General features: G+C 36.5%; 1 protein-coding gene across 3 annotated transcripts in view; it reads right to left on the reverse strand.

Annotated features, from left to right (window-relative positions):
• The window catches only part of col19a1 (collagen, type XIX, alpha 1), a 367,958-nt gene that overhangs the window by 41,977 nt on the left and 305,602 nt on the right, over positions 1 to 20,379 (reverse strand). For all 3 annotated transcript variants that reach the window (XM_031902344.1, XM_031902343.1, XM_031902345.1), the window contains one exon: positions 18,338 to 18,400. In XM_031902344.1, coding sequence (XP_031758204.1) covers positions 18,338 to 18,400 — 63 coding nt within the window. The remainder of the gene's footprint in view (positions 1 to 18,337; positions 18,401 to 20,379) is intronic.

Genomic DNA, 20,379 nt, shown 5'->3' on the forward strand with positions numbered 1-20,379 from the left:
CAGTTACATAGTTATTTTGAGTTTGTACAGTACTTTTTATCTCTAAATTACACTGTTTACATAGCAAATAATTCAGTCTGCCATTTAAAATTTTATTCTTGAACAAACAAATGTATTTTTTTAGTTATAATATTGGTGTGTAGGCGCCATCTCAGTGCATTGTGCCTGAGTCTGAGCTTTCAGAAAGAGCCAGCGCTACACATTAGAACTGCTTTCAGATAACCTATTGTTTCTCCTACTCCCATGTATCCGGATTTGGACTTCTTACTATTGAGTGTTATTCTGATATCTACTGGGAGCTGCTATCTTGCTACCTTCCCATTGTTCTGCTGATTGGCTGCTGGGGGGGAAAGGGATTGGGGTAATAACATTTGTAAAAACACATGTTTTCCGATGACAGTATTCCTTAAACTTTTTAAAATGAAGCTCTGTGCATATATATATATATATATATATACTTGTCCAAGAAGCCATCCAAGCCAGACATTAATAGAATCAATCAACACTGCATCACCCAGCAGGGCATTCCACAACCTCACTGCCCTCACTGTGAAGAACCACTGATGCTACTTCTGATGAAAGTCCTCCTTTAATGTGCTTGTACAAAGTAATCAGTCCCAACTAAAATCCCCAATCATTCTTAATTAGGGAGGTCCAGTTCTACAATTCAGTCAAATCACTCTGCAAAGTGGCAACGTCATGGAACTGCACGGAATTTATAATTTTGCACAATTATAGTATTATCAGAAAACTTCCAATCTCAAGGTTATTAATAAAACAAATGAAAAAGCAAAGGACCAAGCACAGACTCCTGTGTTACTCTACTCCAAATCATCAAAACACATGTATTGTATTGATGAATAACTGATGAATAACTATGCTGTACTGATACTGTCTGCAGTTGGTCACTACAGATTGGTAACACGAACAAACTACATTTCATTTTCTATCTTGGCAAATTAATTATAGCATAGTCATCTTAACTAACAAATAGTTATCCACTTTATTCATGCTGACTGTATAAGGCCATTGCTGTTATACACGGGTCAATTCATAATCCCACATGAAAAGATTGCAGTATATGGGTAGACAGAGTGGAAGAGATTTAGAAAATGGTGATTATTAGTGGCATAGACATTTGTCAGCCTCCAGGATGGGGTCATGAAACAAATTTGCACTGTAGCCCTTAGACCTTTGGTTATTCCACTGGCATGTTTCAAGGTATTAGCTTAAAATATTGAAAAGTTATAAAAAAAAGAATGCTAGTGCACTGGAATCTCTGACATAACTGATATTATTGCCTGATTTTATTTGGAACCTTTTTAAATGGCTGTCTTTAAAAACATATTCTCTGTATGATGTGATATTCATGTTGTATATAGCATTTATTTGTGTGCATAAGTTTGCACTTAAAGATTATATCTTGACCTTGCAATAATGGGGAAATCATTGTTCCATTTATACTCTGATTTGTATAACAATATTCCAGTTTATATTGTACAAAGAACTGTGCAAAAGCCTGTGAATTTGTCTTCTGCAGTGTGGAAGTGAATGGGTGCACTGCAGAAAAATGAAATTGTTGCATATCCTCTATCAAGTGGCTTCAACAATGTTTAGATTCAAGAATGAACTGCAAGAAGTTCATGTCAAATATATTATTGATTTTGTGGGACTGGCTGACTAAAGATTTAGATAGGAGCAAAGCAGCAGATACATCTTATCAATATTTCAGTAAGGCATTGACTCTGTCCACGCAGAAAATGTTCTTAGAAACTTGTTTGGACTTGGCTTTTAGTAGTAGGATGGAAAAAAATGGATAAAACTTTGACTGAGGCAGTAGCAATTAAAGCTCAACTCAGATATAGAAATGTATACTTATGGTTACACTGTAGGATGCCCTTCTTAATTTATCTATCTCTCTCACTTACTGTGTGCATGGAGAAGTTAAACTGCTATATTTGAGCTGATATATACACTATTCTATACTATATACTATATATATATATATATATACACTTAAGTGGTCTAAAACTGAGACTTGCATTGCAGTAGACCAAACCAAATTTTAGAATTTTTAGATTTTACAGAATACAGAATTTGTTCAAATAACAAACTGAATCTGAACCTTAATTTATATCTTCTTTAGCTGTAATAAATGACAGGAAACCAGTTAAGTACATATCAGTAAAGCAACACCCTCTTTTAATAGCTGTCCCATCTGTGATCTGTGATAAGAGCCATTCCTGCTGCCATAAACATAAATACCTTAAGCATGCACACTTTCTTTGATTATAGTGGAACATTTTTTGCTAACCATTGGGAAGGTTGTGTGAGGTGTGTTGTGAATTCACTGGAGACCCACCTAATATTAAAGGAATTCTGTCATGATATTTATGGTGTACTTTTTATTTCTAAATTATACTGTTTACATAGAAAATAATTCACTCTACCATTTAAAATTTTATTCTTGAACCAACAAATGTATTTTTTTAGTTGTAATATTGGTGTGTAGGTGCCATCACAGTGCTTTGTGAGCTGAGCTGAGCTTCTGAGCTTTCAGAAGGAGCCAGCGCTACACATTAGAACTGCTTTCAGATAACCTATTGTTTCTCCTACTCCCATATAACCGGAGGAGTCCCAAGCTGGACTTGGATTTCTTACTATTGATTGCTGCTATCTTGTTACCTTCCCATTGTTCTGCTGATCGGCTGCTGGGGTGGGGGGGAATATCATTCTAACTTGCAGCTCAGCAGTAAAGTGTGACTAAAGTTTATCAGAGCACAGGTCACATGGCTGTAGCACCTTGTGAAATGAAGAATATGGCTAGCCCCATGTGAAATTTAAAATTACATCTGTTTGTGAAAAAAATCTGTTTGTGTTTTTTAAAAGCAGATTTCAGGATTCTGCTGGAGCGGCTCTATTAACTGATGTGTAAAACATGTTTTACCATGGCAGTATCCCTTTAACTGGGTTTCTTAAATCCCTAAATGCATGTTTCAAGAGCCAGAGTACAAGAGCTTGTAAAATATAACTTTGATGTGGTGCTGCAGGCATGTAGTGGAAAAGTTTACAGAATTTCTCAGTAAATAGTAAGGGTTAGATTAGTACAGTTCAGGAGAATCTACTGCTAAACAAAATGCTGAACTGTCAAGTGCATTTTTTGCTAAATATAATGTATATTAAAGTTAATTATACATATATAATACAGAAGAGCCATACATTTACTGTAAATGATATCCTTATAAGCAGAGCTTACGAGGATATAAGTCTTGCCATCAGTTATAATCAGTGCTTAGTAATGTAATTTCTGTCACATGACTCACTGAAATTTATGTATTATGATAAATAATGTACCCCCTGTTGTAAAATATGAGGATATTAGAAGTCACCTTGGAGTTTCATGACTTGTATAAAAGCAGTTGGTCTTTGGTCTCATGCTTTCATATGGTCATGAAACTCCGCAGTGACTTATATATACAGTATCCTTATATTTTACAAGAAGGGTACATCATTCACTATATAAACTGTCGCATTGGCAATTCTGAGATAATAAAATCCATATGACATTTTTTAATGTAAAATAAGTGTAAATCTATGTCCCTTTACAGTGGCAGAGCTTCAGGAAAGGCAACCTCAGGAGTGTGTTTGTGTGGACTGTGCATATATCTGTGTGTATTTGTCATTAAGATCCTATAACAAGAGTGGCTCTGCCTGACAGAGCTGTGGGTTAGTACTTCATTAATCAGAGGCTTGTCTCTGCTCGGTCTATTTTACTTGATTTCTCACCCTGCAATTCATTAAAAAAACTAGCACTAACTACTTCAGAAAGGATAAGCAGAGGTTTACTGACTATTTGTGAAGTATTATTTAACAATACAGATGCCTAGCTATTCTAGTAATTATGTGTTTTCCTTCTCATTAGTATGCAGCTTGTAGCATCCTCTCTAGTTTAGACAATAGTTGGTGACAATTACTAACACAGGTGTTAAATTGTAACTATGCAGTTACCAGTAGCTACCAATCATCACAATATTTCATTTAAATATTAACAGTTACAACATGAAATCTATTTTTTATTAGTTGCTGTGATTGACTGCATATTTGATATACTTGAGTAAATAAGCGCCAACTGGAATCAAAAAGAGGACTTTAGTTTTGAAAATTGCAAGAATTGACCCTGATGCACTTTGTTACTTTGTGTTGACTAAATGTTTCATTTGTGGAAATATTAATGCATTCATGAATGTATAGCTATACAGTGTTCATCTTAGAGGCAACTGTCATTTCTATAAAAGGGGCGCTGAACGTAGATTGTGTGACCCCCTATTCAAGGCAAATTTTGTGTACAGGGAAAAGGTAATACAGCAATAAGCTATTCCCTAAAACCTATGTGTCAATATAAGCAATGAACATGTTTACTTAACAAACCAGAAACAGGTTATTGGTTCCCATAAACATTAATGAGCCATAACCAAAGCACTTCCCATTGACAATGGTGTAAATGGATAGACAGTATTCCTATCTCCCTAAGGAAGATGGAGGCACTTAATCAGCCTTATGTGTCATTACTCTTACATTAAACAGTCCTCTAAGGGTGTTAAATACTGTTACTGTAATATTTCTGCTTTATTAACTGCACCTTTAAGTAAGCATCTGTAACAGTAGAAATTTCTTTGCAGGGTAGTTTATTTATATGAGCAGAAAATGCTAATATGTTATTAGCTATGTGCTCTGTATAGCTTTGCTGGATGCACAGTTTTGGAAATAGGTCCTGTATAATTTGCTTTATGACAACTTTATTTATCTGGTTACATAATGCTTAGCATACTGAGTGGTTCTTGAGCTTCAGTATATGCCTCAACACAAATAGTCTTTTTCATTCCTATCTTACTTTGTTGCTGTTGTTACCTTTATATGTAGTGAATGAGGCTGCCCACAAAGCACAGCCTGAGATCTAAAGTTGTCTTTTCTATCTTGTTCTTTGCAATTTTATATCCTAGTACTATTCTTTTAAGGAAATCTATTAAAATTGTATCACCTAGCTCCATCTCACCCAGTGGCTCAGAATGCATATCACTGTTCTTATGTGTCCTCAATTCCAAGCTGTTCTATTTGCAAAGGAATGAGTATTTTTTGCTTGGCTGAAAAGATTGGTAGTTGTATTATATAACCGTGTTCAGTTCACTGATGTGCCCAAACTGCCACTAGATGGCAGTATTGGATGGAGGAAAATTGTGCTGTGATATTTTCCAGCTATAAAGAGAATGTCTGCAAAGCTAGAATACCGTGGAATCAAAGTTCATTGCAACTTTCTCCTATTAAATCATCAATTGATACGCTTGTGGGCTAAATAAGAAATGTAAGGTCCCTGAGTTTTATGGCGTTCAATAGTTAAGTGCTAGTGACTTCATCACACCAATGCAAAGCTTTCTGTAATTCTCCAAACTGCAGAATTCATCACTGATAAACCTGACTTGAGAAAATGCATCTTATTCATTGAAACAGAGAGAAAAATATTCATAATAAACACATGCCTTTAATGTTCTGTGCTGGTTGAATAGCTCAGCTGGTACTGCATTAACTCCTTCCCCTCAGATAAGAGAAGCAATATACAGTATGTTACTGAGACAATCAAAATATTTCCAAATGATAATGTTGCAGATCAGCTCAGTGGATATGCTGGCCACCATATAAGCACAGCATAAAGAGTTCCTGCATTCAGATCAGTATCTTTATAACATGACTTGTGAGCTCTAGCACATTAAAAGCCATATGTATATAGATGTGCAAAAAAAACGCATTCATATACTATTTACACTGACACTTTAGTGTGTTGTTAAAACTGGGCACAGTTCTAAAGCTGTCATGTACATGTATAGTGTAATGCTTGGCAAAAACCAACATTGAGTTCATGGCTTGTAACACCATAAATTGCTTGCATACTGAATTTACCCTATTGATTTGAATGGGTTATGCCAAAGCATCCACAAGATATACAGGGGAGGACTGTCTGTGTCAGGTCCTAGTAAGAGCAAAGGGTGGTAAATGTTCTATTCTTATGTCCAGCACCTGGCTGCCATTAAATTATAAACCATGGTCAATGCATGGAACTGGCTGTTTTACAATATTAATATGATGTGCATGACCCCTAATATCACAACAAAATGGTGGATGGATAATAATAATAATGTGCACAACTGTGACAACATTATTTTTGGTTATGCCTCTTGGTAGTAGCCTCCCTGACTCTCCAATATCACTAAGAGCTGGCTAGACTAGGCTTCTGCTACCCACTCTTAGATTTTTTGGCAGGGATTCCTTTCCCCATAGGCTGAGAAGCTATCAGTGCATTTTGGCTATTTATCTTTAAGGCCACATGGTGCATGATCTGATCAGAATCAGCTTCAGGCAACCTCCACTCAATCAATTTAATGCAGGAGACAGTTTAAATGCATTGCACAAGCTAGAAATGTTCCTCTGCAGCAGTGCAGAATGCATTACAGAGAATTCCTGGCCATCTTGCTCCTCATTTTCTACAGCATTTTCAAAGAAAAGGCTGCTTCCAGGCTATAAAGCTAATAGTGTCTTCAACCATACCTCCCCAGTGTGCTAGAACACAGCATGGGGATTATGCAGTATTGATCAGATCATAGTAGAGAATATTATTAACAGAGATGGTTTCTGTTCTTTACACTCTTCCACCTAAGAACTTGTATTGAAGAATAAGTATCAATTTGCTTCTATAAAGGCGTTGATGCATACAAATCTCCCACATCATTAAGCAGCATGTATTATAATTATTCTGAATGATATGAGATGAGAGCAGTAATGCAAATACAGCACAGGGCGTATTTTCTCCTGCAAACCTTCTGAACACTGATTTTTAGAAAACAAGAGAGCACTGCTGTTATGCACAATGCTCCCTGCATTTAGCATCAAATGAATCCCACCCGCCGCTTCCCGATGAGCACTGTGATGTGATGCCTTCACTGAGATTTTCTGAGTAAATGCACAGCACAATATCATGTCTGCACCAAGACGAGACAGGGATGAGGTGATGTAACATAGTCCCATCTGACAGGATGTCTGATGGGATCAAAAGAGGATTAGGAGGAAAACACTGGGATGAAAGCCAAATGTCTAGTCAAGGAGCACCTGCCCTCTGATTGGAAAGGTGCTGCGCTACAGGCCCAGGGGAACCATGTAAATGAGTGTCATTTCGGGGAATCTATCTTAGGTATTATTTGAGAAAGCAGCTAGTAGGTAATTTATCACAGCGCTGCGGCTGCAAACCTGTAATAGTGAGGAAATAGCCCACTGCCTTCTGCATCTCCTTTTAGAAATGCATGCACCTGCTTCTCAGCTTAGAAAGTGTCATTTTGCCTGGACTAATTGAAATGTGCTATTGATCCATGCTCCATGTAATAATGTTTTTCATACAACAACCGAAGAAGGAAGCGTGCAGACTGGAGGTGTTGCCTGTTTGCTTGGACAGGAAAAACAAATGACCCGCACATAGTAGGACAGTGGGTAATGATGCATGCATAAGTCTCATCCACAAGTCAGGCCAAGAATCCAGATAACAGGCTAATATGAGAACACTGAAATAGGATGAGAAAGGATAACATTCTCAATTTCATATTTAAATGGAAACATGATTAAAAGTATCTATTAGAAACAATCCATTAAATAAAGTAAAAAACAGAGAAATTGGCTTCTAAATTAATATGCGCATATGTGTTTAGCGGGCTATTGTGGTGTGTGCTTAAGCTTAGCACACACAGTGCCATACACACGCACACAGAAAATAAAGGCATGTAATGTTACACAACTCAAATATCATATCAAACATAGGCACACACTCAGCCCTACCCTGTGGAGCACAGAGATATACTGTATGCTTACACACTATAGTGCTTGCCATAAAAAAAACATAAAATATCTCTTGATTGTAAGTTTAAAAATTCTGTAGTATTCATAAAAAATGCATTAAACTGTTTTCATGGCTTTACTATTTTCAGTTTTTTTTTTTCATTTTAAAATGTAAAAGGTGCAAAGTTTACCTATGTAACCCTCAGCAACCAATCAGATGGAAGTGACTAGTAAATGCAACCTGTTGATTTGCAGCTTTAATTTAATTACCCCTGTGTATTTTGAATGGCTTTTCTTGTGCATGGCTACCAGCAGTTTATAGTCAAACAGAATGCATCAGTGCCATGAACTTGATCAGCATGTGACCCTCCTAATGCTGCAGGATATCTGGTAACTCATGGAGTGATTTACTAAACAGGTGTATATGTTACTCTGCATGCATGCAAACATGTATAATGCATTGTTGTGCTAGGCACCCATTTGTTTGGAATGAAAATCTTGTAAAGTGCACCTATTGGTACAAGGGAACCCTAGAACTACTACTAAATGTAGCATTAAGTCCAGGATTCCCACAGCAGGATGTGTCAGTAGGTGCAATAGACTTACTCCCAAATAATCACATGCTAATGCCAATGTAACCCCACAAGGGTAACCCTCACCACTATTAGCCAGATTAATGAATAAACAAATGCGCAACTGTGTTCATCTTGTTTATGGGATGCATTTTGGGCAAAAAATGTCAGCTTGCTTCCAAAATTGTACCTTGCACACTCAACTTGAGGTCGGTTGTAAATTATTCTGTAATCATTGCCTGTTGCTTACTGCACCAGTGCAACATTTCATCTATGCATGTGCAGTGAAGTCAGTCATAAGCTAGTCATTAAAAGAAGCTGCTTAACTCACTTTGGCCCACGTTTCCCCTTTATACATTTCTAGCAAAGCAAAAATATTTATCTTAATTCTAGAAATCAGAAATTATTGATTCACGCCAAGAACAGAAGCTTCTATGCCATTTCTAGTTAAATGTTGATGTTTTTATAAAGCATGACTCAGAGTAATATTTCTGAAAGGAATAGCTGGTCTGAAGCCTCTGGTGTATGTGGGTGGGCATTATGCCCACTGAGGCTGCCTGAGGCACTGTACTGTATAGAGAATATAAAACCTTCTGCTCATGCCACTGAATACAAGATCCTTCACATGGTAGTTATGTTATACTTGTATTTCTACAAATCAGTCACTAAAACCCAGTGCCTTTGCGTGTAACATTGTCAGACCAAAATTGAACAAACATGCTCTTACCATCCAGGCAGCAAGATCCTACAGAGTAGTTACAATTTGATTAGAAACTAATGCAAAGTAAATAAATGTTATACAGGCATAGGACCCATTATCCAGAATGCTCGGGACCAAGGCTATTCCGGATAAGAGGTCTTTCCGTAATTTGGAACTCCATACCTTAAGTCTACAAAAAAATCAATAAAACATTATTTAAACTTAGTAGGATGGTTTTTCATCCAAAAAGGATTAATTATATCTTAGTTGGAATCAATTACAAGGTACAGGTATAGGATCCCTTATCCAGAATGCTCGTAACCAAGGGTATTCAGGATAAGGGGTCTTCCCGTAATTTGGATCTCCGTACCTTGTCTACTAAACAATCAATAAAACATTTAATTAAACCCAATATTATTGTTTTACCTCCAGTAAGGATTAATTATATCTTAATTGGGATCAAGTACAAGGTACTGTTTTATTATTACAGAGAAAAAGAAAATCAGTTTTAAAATTCAGAATTATTTGATTATAGTGGAGTCTATGGGAGATGGGCTTTTCGTAATACGGAGCTTTCTGGATAACGGGTTTCCGGATAAGGGATCCCATACATGTACTGTTTTATTACTACAGAAAAAAAGCAAATCAGTTTTAAAATTCTGAATCGTTTGATTAAAATGGAGTTTATGGGAGACAGGCTTTTTGTAATTCGGAGCTTTCTGGATAATGGGTTTTGGATAATGGATCCCATACCTGTACTTCCATTAACAATGCAAGTCAAAGGATAAACTACCAGAACTTAAAATGTCTGTGGTTGTCTTAATGATTAAAATGTCCATCCCTATTGACAGCGACTCTCCACTCACTTGATTGGGAAATGCACTGTCCATGGAATCCGTATTTCCAATCAATGTTCACCTGTCCTATAATAGATAGCAGGACTTGTTTACTAACAGAGGGCAGGTTTGCACTTGTGCAGTAACCCTTGACATTCAATCAAATTTCTGCTTTTATAAGTATTCTACCAGCTGCCTAAACAAACCTAACCACTTATTGAATGCTACAGATTACTGCTTAGGAGTGAACACAAACGCCCGTTTTGCATTAAACTTGAAAGAGGTAGTAATTTATCCAATAATCACGATGCTCACATTGCTTCTTCCATCAAAAACTATCATATATCTCCTTACTGTTGTTTGGTGTTGGGATGTAGGTATGAGCCTAAGTGACAGATGGAGGGCTGCAGCATTAACATATATGATTGATATCATTTCTGCTAAGTTTCTGCCTTAGGTTTTACTGTTCCCAAGAGTACCTTCATATCCAACTCTAAAGGGCACATTTACTAATCCACGAACGTCCGAAAAGCGTCCGAATGCATTTTTTTCATAATGATCTGTATTTTGCGATTTTTTCGTAAATTGTTGCGATTTTTCGTAGCCGTCGTGCCGAGTATGAAAGTTTCGGATTCATTCAAGCTTCAGTATCGTGACTTTCCTTGGGCCAGGTTGGAGCTGCAGAGTGCCATTGAGTCCTATGGTTTGCCCGCCGTTTACGAGCGCTCAATACGAAAAAGTCGCGACAATATACGAGCAAGTCGTAACGGCTACGAAAAAGTCGCGACAATTCACTTAAGTCGTAACGGCTACGAAAAAGTCGCGACTATTTATGAAAAAGTTGTGACGGCGACGAAAAAATCGCAAAAAATACGAAAAAGTCGCAAAATGTTCGTTTCCAATCCATTTTTTTTCCCATTCGTGATTCGGATTCGTGGATTAATAAATGTGCCCCTAAGCCTACCTATTGGTAGACTTGAAGAAGACGACTTGATGAAGAAGCTAGGAATATCTTTTGGATATACCTTTACAAGACCTATCCTTACTAATACTCCTACTCAAAATTATCCAAACTAATAAAAGTGAAGTACTTTGGAAATATTTTATTAAGTTATTGTTATAAAGAAAAGAGAATGACATCACTAGTGAATATAAAAGCTCTAAATCTGGCTCAAGTCCTTTGTCTGCCACATGTGACAAAAGATAAGTGACTTTATTCCTCTGTGCCTAAGGCACTCAAAGCTACATTATAAGTTTCATGAAGCATTGATCCACCATGCCTCAAGCATTCTGCATACAACAGCACTATGTACGAATACAGATTACTGTTAGTTATCTGAATACATAGAGAGCACAATAGCAGGCCTTTTAGATCCCAGCCTTAAGCCATGCAGCTCAGCAAAACATGGTAAAGCAAATTGTCTTCCAAGAAATACAAGGTTTTGATATTTAAAAAAACAGTACCATCTCTAAGATTTGCAGCAAACAAGGAAAGATTTTTTCTCCTTTCAAAACATACAGTATGTTGACATATATTTAACAAAATAATTTACTAATACTTTATTTTCAAAACCTGACTGTTAAGTATGTAGTAAAGTAAACATATTTTGCCCTGTAATAAGTGTATGTTGAAGCACAATATAAGGAACATTACTAGTATAAAACAGCAGTCCATACTGTCTCTTAGACTTTGGTAATCTCTGGTAGAACGCTTTCTGCAGAGCATGGAGTTTGCACAAAGGGAACAGATAGATGAACATAGATGGCAACAATTTTCAGGGGATTAATGTAGCACTCAAAGCTGGCAAAGTTTCTGAAACTGTGAGAAAAAAACATCCAATGTGTAAGAAGAAAACTAAAGAATCTGTGCACCCTGAGCAGGCCAGTCCTGTGCCTGGGCAAAAGGCTTGTGACACAATGCTGCAGTGTGAGAGATGCTGTAAAACTGGTCATAAGCATAGGGTGTATACTCAGTTCATATCAAAATGGTGACCTTTTAGTATTACTCTGATAGTAGTCAGAAAAACTAGAGGTTTCCCTTTGCCATGCCTATTTTCTAACATCTATCATTGGGGCATTGTAGTTATATGCAAGCTCTTTACATTTTCTTTCACTTCTTTAACGTCTTGGGCTAAGATTTCACTTATTCACTTAATATTCCTAAGCAGTTAAACAAAGTTTCAGTTGTGGAAAACGTCCGTGAAATTTGCTGTGAAAAATTTGATGCATGTAAAAAAAGTCGCAGTTGCGTCAAAAAAGGGCGCAGTCGCGACAAAGAGGGGCGCACCAAAAATGGGTGTGGTTCGTGAATTTTCCAGCGAAGTGAAGTGGGACAGACTCGCTCACCACTATTCATGATGGAGGTTGGATTTTTTAATATTAAATGCTATTCTGATAGCTACCACTTTTAGCAATACAGGTGTCAGGGAGCTGCTATCTTGCTATCTTCTCATTGTTCTGCTGATCAGCTCCTGAGGAGGAAATTCAATTTGCAGCACAGGTCACATGGCTGTGGAACCCTGGAAAATGAAGAATATGCCTAGCCCCATGTGAAATTTCAAAATTAAATATAAAAAAATATGTTTGCACTTTAAAAAAATGGATTTCAATGCAGGATTCTGCTAGAGAAGCTCTAATGACGTGTTTTGAAAAAAAAAAACATGTTTTCCCATGACAGTATTCCTTCAGTGGAGTGGAAATGAGTATAGCAATACATGTGTGCATGTAATCCGAAGTGCATGTTGTGATTATATTACTGGTAAATTGCTGGAGGAACTAACCATCCTATAAGTGATAGGTGTGACATTTCTAGTACTGCTGTCCATAATCCTTTTGGCTTGAAATACCTTTTGTAAGCTAATACTGCTTACATAGCTGTTGTAATTGTTTTTGAATCCATATAAATATACATCAATCATTTTGCATGCTACCTAGCTTAGAACTAATCTTTACTAACAGGGTTCAGGTTTGAATTGTTGTATAGTCACCATGAAAGCATTAAAAATTAACAGGCTCCACGTGACTACCATTTTAGTCAAATTTAAAATATGATGTATATAAAAAGTTACTGTAAGGGGCACATTTACTTACTCACGAACGGGCCGAATGCGTCCGATTGCGTTTTTTTCGTAATGATAGGTATTTTGCGATTTTTTCGGAAAATTATCGCGACTTTTTCGTTACCAATACGATTTTTGCGGAAAAACGCTAGTTTTTCGTAGCCATTCCGAAAGTTGCGATTTTTTCGTAGCGTTAAAACTTGCGCAAAACGTTGCGCCTTTTAAGTTTTAACGCTACGAAAAAAGCGCAACTTTTCGCGCAAGTTTTAACACTACGAAAAAATCGCAACTTTCGGAATGGCTACGAAAAACTCGCGTTTTTTCACGCAAATCGTATTGGTAACGAAAAAGTCGCGATAATTTCCGAAAAGTCGTAAAGGCGCCGAAAAAATCGCAAAAAATACGAAAAAGTCGCAAAACGTTCGTTTCCAATCCGAATTTTTTCCATTCGGACTCGGATTCGACCCATAGTAAATGTGCCCCTAAGTGTTTACAATTTATTGCAACAGGGAGGGATTTTCTGAAAGGTAGCTGTCTACTCACTGAACCCATCTGTGTCTACCCCTTTTGTTTATAAATGCTGTCCTTGCATTTACTGGATACAGCCAAGTCTCTTTACCACACCATTAACCAAGGTCGTAGGATTAATCTGGCCATTATGCAGGGAAAAGGGGATAGAGAAGGCACCTACATTACTTCTGTCATTTCTCCTTCAGTTTGTTTGGAATTTTCCAAATTTTAGGTACAAGAGCTTCCTTTTTAAGTTATGTAGAAATTTATTTGTTTTTATGATACTCAGTGAACCAATATTCATTTGTTGCATGTGTTACTGTTTTCTTTTCTTATTTTTATTTTATATAGGCTGTCAAAATGCTTTCAGTTTGTATTGTCTGGTCCATTGCAGTGTGCACAGATAAGTACAGTATATTCAAGGTTAAATGTTATATTATTACTAAAATGTATCTCTCTAATGACATTTCTGGTGTTTCTTACTGTGTCTAATTTTGTACCAGATATCTGAATTAATTTTAAGCATCGTCATACCCCAATGGAAATTGTCACATATTTAATCTAAAAGGTTTACATCATCACATGCCTATATTCTATCCAGCCTTGATAACAACAAAGCATAGGGTCCATAAATTATAATCTCAAATGACATGCAATATAAAGTACTGTTAGGGATTTTGAAGGGGAAATAATGAGTTATTGTAATAAACAAGGGGCAGCTGAGGAACAGAAATGGGAACAGGAACAGAATAAACTGGAGCAGGATGGAGTGGGTATAAAGACATCAATAGGCAGAAGTGGGATGTACTCAGGACAGGAATAAGACCACAGGCACTGGAGCAAGAACAGGACTGGAACAAGAACAGAACTGGAGCATGAACAGGACTGGAGCAAAAACAATGATGCAGAAGGTGGGTTTATATTAACGGACCAATAAGGCTGCTACGATGAGAGGGAAAAGCCAGGTGAAAGGTAAAGAGAGAACTTGCCAGCTGCTCTCCTGGCCTAAACCTGAAAACCTTGCTTGAATCTGAGCAGCCTAACAAGTATTGAATATTAAGGCAAATAAGATCTTACTGATCTGGTAATTTGCTATCTGTCTAGAAATAATGAAACTTAAAGAAAAAGGAAAGGCTTAATTACTGGGGGTGCCAAATGTTAAGCACCTCCCAGTGATTGTAATTGCTTACCTGAAACTCCTGGCCAGTGCTCCTGTTAGGAGAAAACTGCACCAGCCCAGGGTTAATGCAGATGAGCAATCCTCGCTAGAATGGAATAATGACCATTGATTTGTTGGTATCCCTATCCATACAAACTTGTGGGTTCTGTCTAGAACACCACCACACCATGATCATTTCTAACAGGAATTTGACCTTTCCTGAGATCTTCTTATGAGCACAAGATGAGTCAATATCTCTGAATATCAGTGTGCACATTTATTTTTATAGCTCTTTGACTAACTGTATAATGATAAATATCACAAAAGTAGTAAAAATGTTTCAGTTAGATAGCCCAGTGGTGTAAATAACAAACTTTTTGTGGGTGTTTCCTTTGTACCATGCACCTATCAATACATCAAAAGGACAGACAAAGTATTCATTGTGTTCTCAGGGAAATTGTGGCATCTCATCCTTAACATCCTTAAACATATACTGTTATACTGCAGTGTATGGAAAGGATATGGCCTGAAACATATGGGAACAAGTACAGAGCAAATACTGCATTATAAACTGGTATCTGAATTAATGGTTGCCGGTGGTTCAAGGTTATTTTATCATTTCTGTTTTCTACAATAGATATCAGAAATCAAAACACTGGCTGATACAGCTCTAACAATGTCTGTGACATTATATCTTTCTTTAGGTCCACCTAGCTGTTTTAATGTATACTTTAAGAACAATGGATATATGAAAGAACAGTAGAAGAAGCAAATAGAAAAATGTGATTATAACTATGATTATTAAAATACCCTGCTTGTAAGTAATAGAACTGAAGCAACTCAAGTGCAATATTAAATGAACTATGATGCATTTCTCATACTTCTACTTATGAAAACCATAACCAGATGAGATCATAAACACTACACTACCATTAAAGTCAACAGACAAGGCCTAGGTACAACTTTAAATCTTGCAAATTAAGCTCTGCCTAATAGTAAAGAGGTGGCTGATGCCATAGAAAATGAAACTCATCGTGCAGCATTGTCAGTTAGATCTATGGCGTAACATTTAACATGCTTTCAAGGGCACTATTTGCATGAAGTCATAGAGAGAGAGGACCCTTCAAATGGAATCTGGAAGTTCTTATTTGTAGAAGCCTAAAATAGTTTTATTGCTTGCCACAAGGAATGCAGAATCAATGAAGTGCAGCTGCAAAGTAAAGCATAGTCTCCACCAAAGATCATTTTAATTCAAAATACAACCAAGCATTTCCATTGCCTTGATATGGCAACTACTTAAAACATGCCTCATAAAGAGGGTAGTGTTATTTTAAAGAATGATATTTAATTGAATTATTTTTGCACATTTGTCAACAGATTTCACCTGTTGCAGCCTGTGAGGCTGCAAATATAAGGTACAGAAAACCAGCACTTTGTGTTGTTTACCTTATGCCACTAGTGTCTTTAATTGTTATTAAAGGCCATCTGAAGGCTTTGTTTATATAAGTTTTATCAAATAAGTTCACTTGAAATAACCAGAGAGAGGAAGGGTTGTTGTATACTATTTAGTATGTATGTTCTGACTTCCTGAATATTGACCCATACTGCCCGCAACTAAAGTCACTATAGACACAATCCCCTATAAGGTATTTTTTACACTGTAGGCCTTAGTTTAAATAGGCTGTTTCATGAATTGCTATTATGGACCAACTTCAGCATCACTACCAGCAACAGGGGTAAACTCCTCTGTGAAAAATATTCCTTAAAAATGAATCATGGTAATAGCAAGTTAAGTACATAATTTACCTTCCTTTCAGAACGGAATATTTTTTTGTCCTGCAGCTCGAAGGCTTAAAAATTGTCATTGGTTTCTTGTTGCTAGCACATATATACCCTAGCAATAAAGCAGCAATTAAAGGTCAGCATGGGATATAAATAGCAGAGGCCTAAATAGAAAGATAAGTATTAAAAAATAACAACAAAAAAAACCTGAAGTTTTACAGTTTTAGTTGCTGGGGTGGGTAAAGAGCTAGAAAACATTAACAGTTATCAGTGGAAAGATGCAGAATAGAATAAAATACCCCCATATGTAATAAAAGGCACAGGCATTGCCCAAGAACAGTAACTCATAGCAACTAGTAAGTTGTTTGCTTATTAACAGGTGACGAGTACATTTTACCTGCTGATTGGTTGCTATCGGTTACTGCTCCTAGGCAAACATAATGCCTTTTATTACATAACCCTCTAATAGTTCACAGACCAAAGCTGCTTAGAACAGATCTACAGGTATGGGATCCATTATCCAGAAACCCATTATCCAGAAAGCTCTGACTTACGGGAAGGCATTTGTTTAATTTCATTTTTAAGGTTTAATTTATGTTTAAATTAATTTTTTGTAAACATAAAGTAGAATGAAAGCTTATATGACAAAACTAAGTGAATTTGCTCCTCACTAACACCTCTCCTGAAACGCTGCAGTAAAAACTATTCACTACCTTTCTCCTGCACTGTTATGCCATTTTATATTCTGACACGTCACTTCCCCCTTCCTCAGAAAGACCTGAACACTGTTTTTTTTCCTCCTTGCAGATCTGTGAATAAAAGTGAGCAAGGAGCTTCAGAGCAGTGGGCATCACTATTTGAACCAGATGCCATTAAACTTATTGGTGCAGTTAATCCGGCAGGCAGGTCTAAGGTCAGCAATGAAGTCAGCCATCTCTTCAAAAGACAGAGGAGAGAGCTATAGCAGCACTGATCCTGGTCTGTAGCTTCAAAACTAAACATTTTTAGAGATGATTTTTTCTGACATGGTCTCTTCAAATTCAGACTATTGTCTAAACATGAACATCCCCTTTCATTCTTTTGGCATAGATTAATAGTTTTAAAAAACACAGAAAACCTTTGAGAAAAGTACCCCTGGTAAGAACATCAAAACTTCATGGCCAATAATTTTAGCTATTTTTATTTTTAACCTTTCATTGTCCTTTATGGTATGGAGTTCCATACCTTCATACCTATAAAACATACTTAAAAAGGACCTGTCACCCAGACATAAAACGCTGTATAATAAAAGTCCTTTTCAAATTTAACATGAAACCCAAATTCATTTTTATATTAACACATCCAAACCCATTATAAAGGCATTTAAAAATCCCAGCTGTCAATCAAATATTGCTTGCCCCGCCTCTATGCCTTAGGCAGACAATAACTTTAGCTTTCCATTCAGCACTACCTAGATGTCACTGCACATCTCACTTTTCCCCTCACTCCTAACCATCTAATTGTGTAGCCAGTGCATGGGCCTGGGCATCTGGTCCCCCATTCTGGCACATAAACAAGATTCTGGCATGATACAAAGCTTGCCTTCATAACTGATTGAGTAATTCCAAGAAGGAAGGAAACAAGATTTATATTATTTACATAGAGTAAGTAAAGTTTATTTTGCTCAACTAACAATATAGAAAATACTTTGGAGTTATTTCTTAGGGTGACAGGTCCCCTTTTAAAGGTAATTTAAATGTGAAATTCCTTTTTAACCTCAAAAACAGAAAAAAACATAATAATAATAATGATCTATTTTACATATTAAGAAGAATTCATTTCTTATGAATGTTTTTCAGTGTACTTACTGGTACGCCAGCAGGACCTTCAGGCCCTGGAAAACCAATATCTCCCACTGGACCTCTTTCGCCCTATAACAAAAGCAAAAATCCATGACTTAACAATCTATATAAAGGCAAATGTTGATGGAAGTAAAACTAAAGTATATGTAAAACATATCAGTATATACAGTACTTTATTATGACCTCAAAAAACTTTAGCTTTGGTGTTTCTACTAGAGCCAAAAATGATAAAATAAAAAAAATTCAACTCAGTTTTACATCTCACTGGGGGATCGTAAGCAGGCGAAGCAGCATATCCTTACATTGTATTATTAGTGAATCTTTAACTTGTAATAGAAATGGCCATTAAAAGTACACATGAAGAAGCAGAAGGTAATCTAGTGTGAAGCTGAAAGCCTTCATTGAAGTTTTAGTGTCAGCTCTTTGTGCCCTGTTGCTTTGTAATTCAAAACATTACTCCAAAGTAATATCTACCGTAATTGTACCACTATATCCTGAAATTAGGACAAACTATTCATATTGTCAATTTAATGAATCTCTTGTCATTTAGTTAACTACAATGAAAATTAGGACATGAAAAATGCACAAAAAACTTGTATGACCAAAAATGTACGCTACTGGAGGCATTCTCTTTTAAGTGTACTGTTCCTATCCAGTATTATACATTGATATTGTGTCCTATATAATGTGTTCCATATAAAAGTCTATAGTTTAGGCCTCCAATCTGAAAACTTCAAAATCACTGGGTAGAAATCATTTATGCCTATAATATGCTACAATGTTACTCTTTTCTGCATAGTCCTTAAAGGTACAAGTGGCATTCTGTCTGCTGAACCTAACACCTTTCAATATGGGAGCTCCATCCCCTTCTGCTTTTCCTGTCAATACCTTGTCTACTTCTTTACACCTACAGCCAAGTTTATCCGACAAAAGGGATGAAATAGCATAATCTTTCTGAGGGGACGATTGAGGAAAATCAATAGATAGGATTGGAAGTATGTTCCAAGAGAGTTGTGAGTGAGTTTTTGGGAGATTTGGGAAGAGAAAGCAACTGGCAGAATGAGTTGTGAAGCCTATGGAAATTTTTCCCATGTGAAGGCATGTCTAGAGACCAACATCCCTCCCCCTAAGGCCCTTTGGGCTCGGAACCATCAATAACACCAAGAACTGCAGTATACCAGTTTATCTCTGGCTTGGCTACACATGGGCTATATGTGGGACACTCTAGGAGGTTAATCCTGCCAATTGGTAGCTTACTCTTTAGAACTTATGGCTTAAAATGTCAGCAACACCTTGTGCTAATTATTGATTAAAATTACTTCAAAACCATACCCTGGACCTTTAAGTTCTCTTGCCTGACAATTATTCCATATTATGGTTTATAGGACACAAAGGCCTGTTACAACTACTTATAACTGGAGTATAGTTTCCGTTAAGAAACTAGAACATAGAATTTAAGCATTAAATTAGGAAGTAAAGGATTTTGTATTTGTATCTTTTGTATCTATTCCACACAGGGTACAATATTGCTAATAGCCAGAGCCCTATTTTGGGTATACAGAACAAAATGCTATATACTATATTGTATAGCATGTTATTGCACTGTAAAAGAACATATTACCATGTAATAATGAAACATATGCTATCAGAACAATTATATATTTTAGAAATTGTTCCTATACAATAATAAAATATAAAAATAATATACCAATGGCGTGTTTAAATGTGTTTGGTAAGCTACTCACAAGAAGTAAAAATGTGTATTACTGCATTTTATATTATTTTAATTGCTTTTTGTTATGTGTTCCCAGAGGCAATGTAATTTCAAAACAAACCATTTTGCACTTATAAAATATATTCTGTGTGTGGAGAATTGCGTCTTTGACTTACCTGACAGCCAACGGGTTAATTAAGACACAGCAGTTCATATAAACTTTGTGTTTCGAGAACAATTGCTGCAATAAATAACTATTTATTCAGTTACAGTGTTAATTACTTAGCTTAGCTCTGTTAACAAGCATCACAAGAATAAACATATGGCCACGTTC

This window comes from Xenopus tropicalis, chromosome 5 (assembly GCF_000004195.4).
Source record: "Xenopus tropicalis strain Nigerian chromosome 5, UCB_Xtro_10.0, whole genome shotgun sequence".
NCBI classification, from domain to species: Eukaryota; Metazoa; Chordata; class Amphibia; order Anura; family Pipidae; genus Xenopus; species Xenopus tropicalis.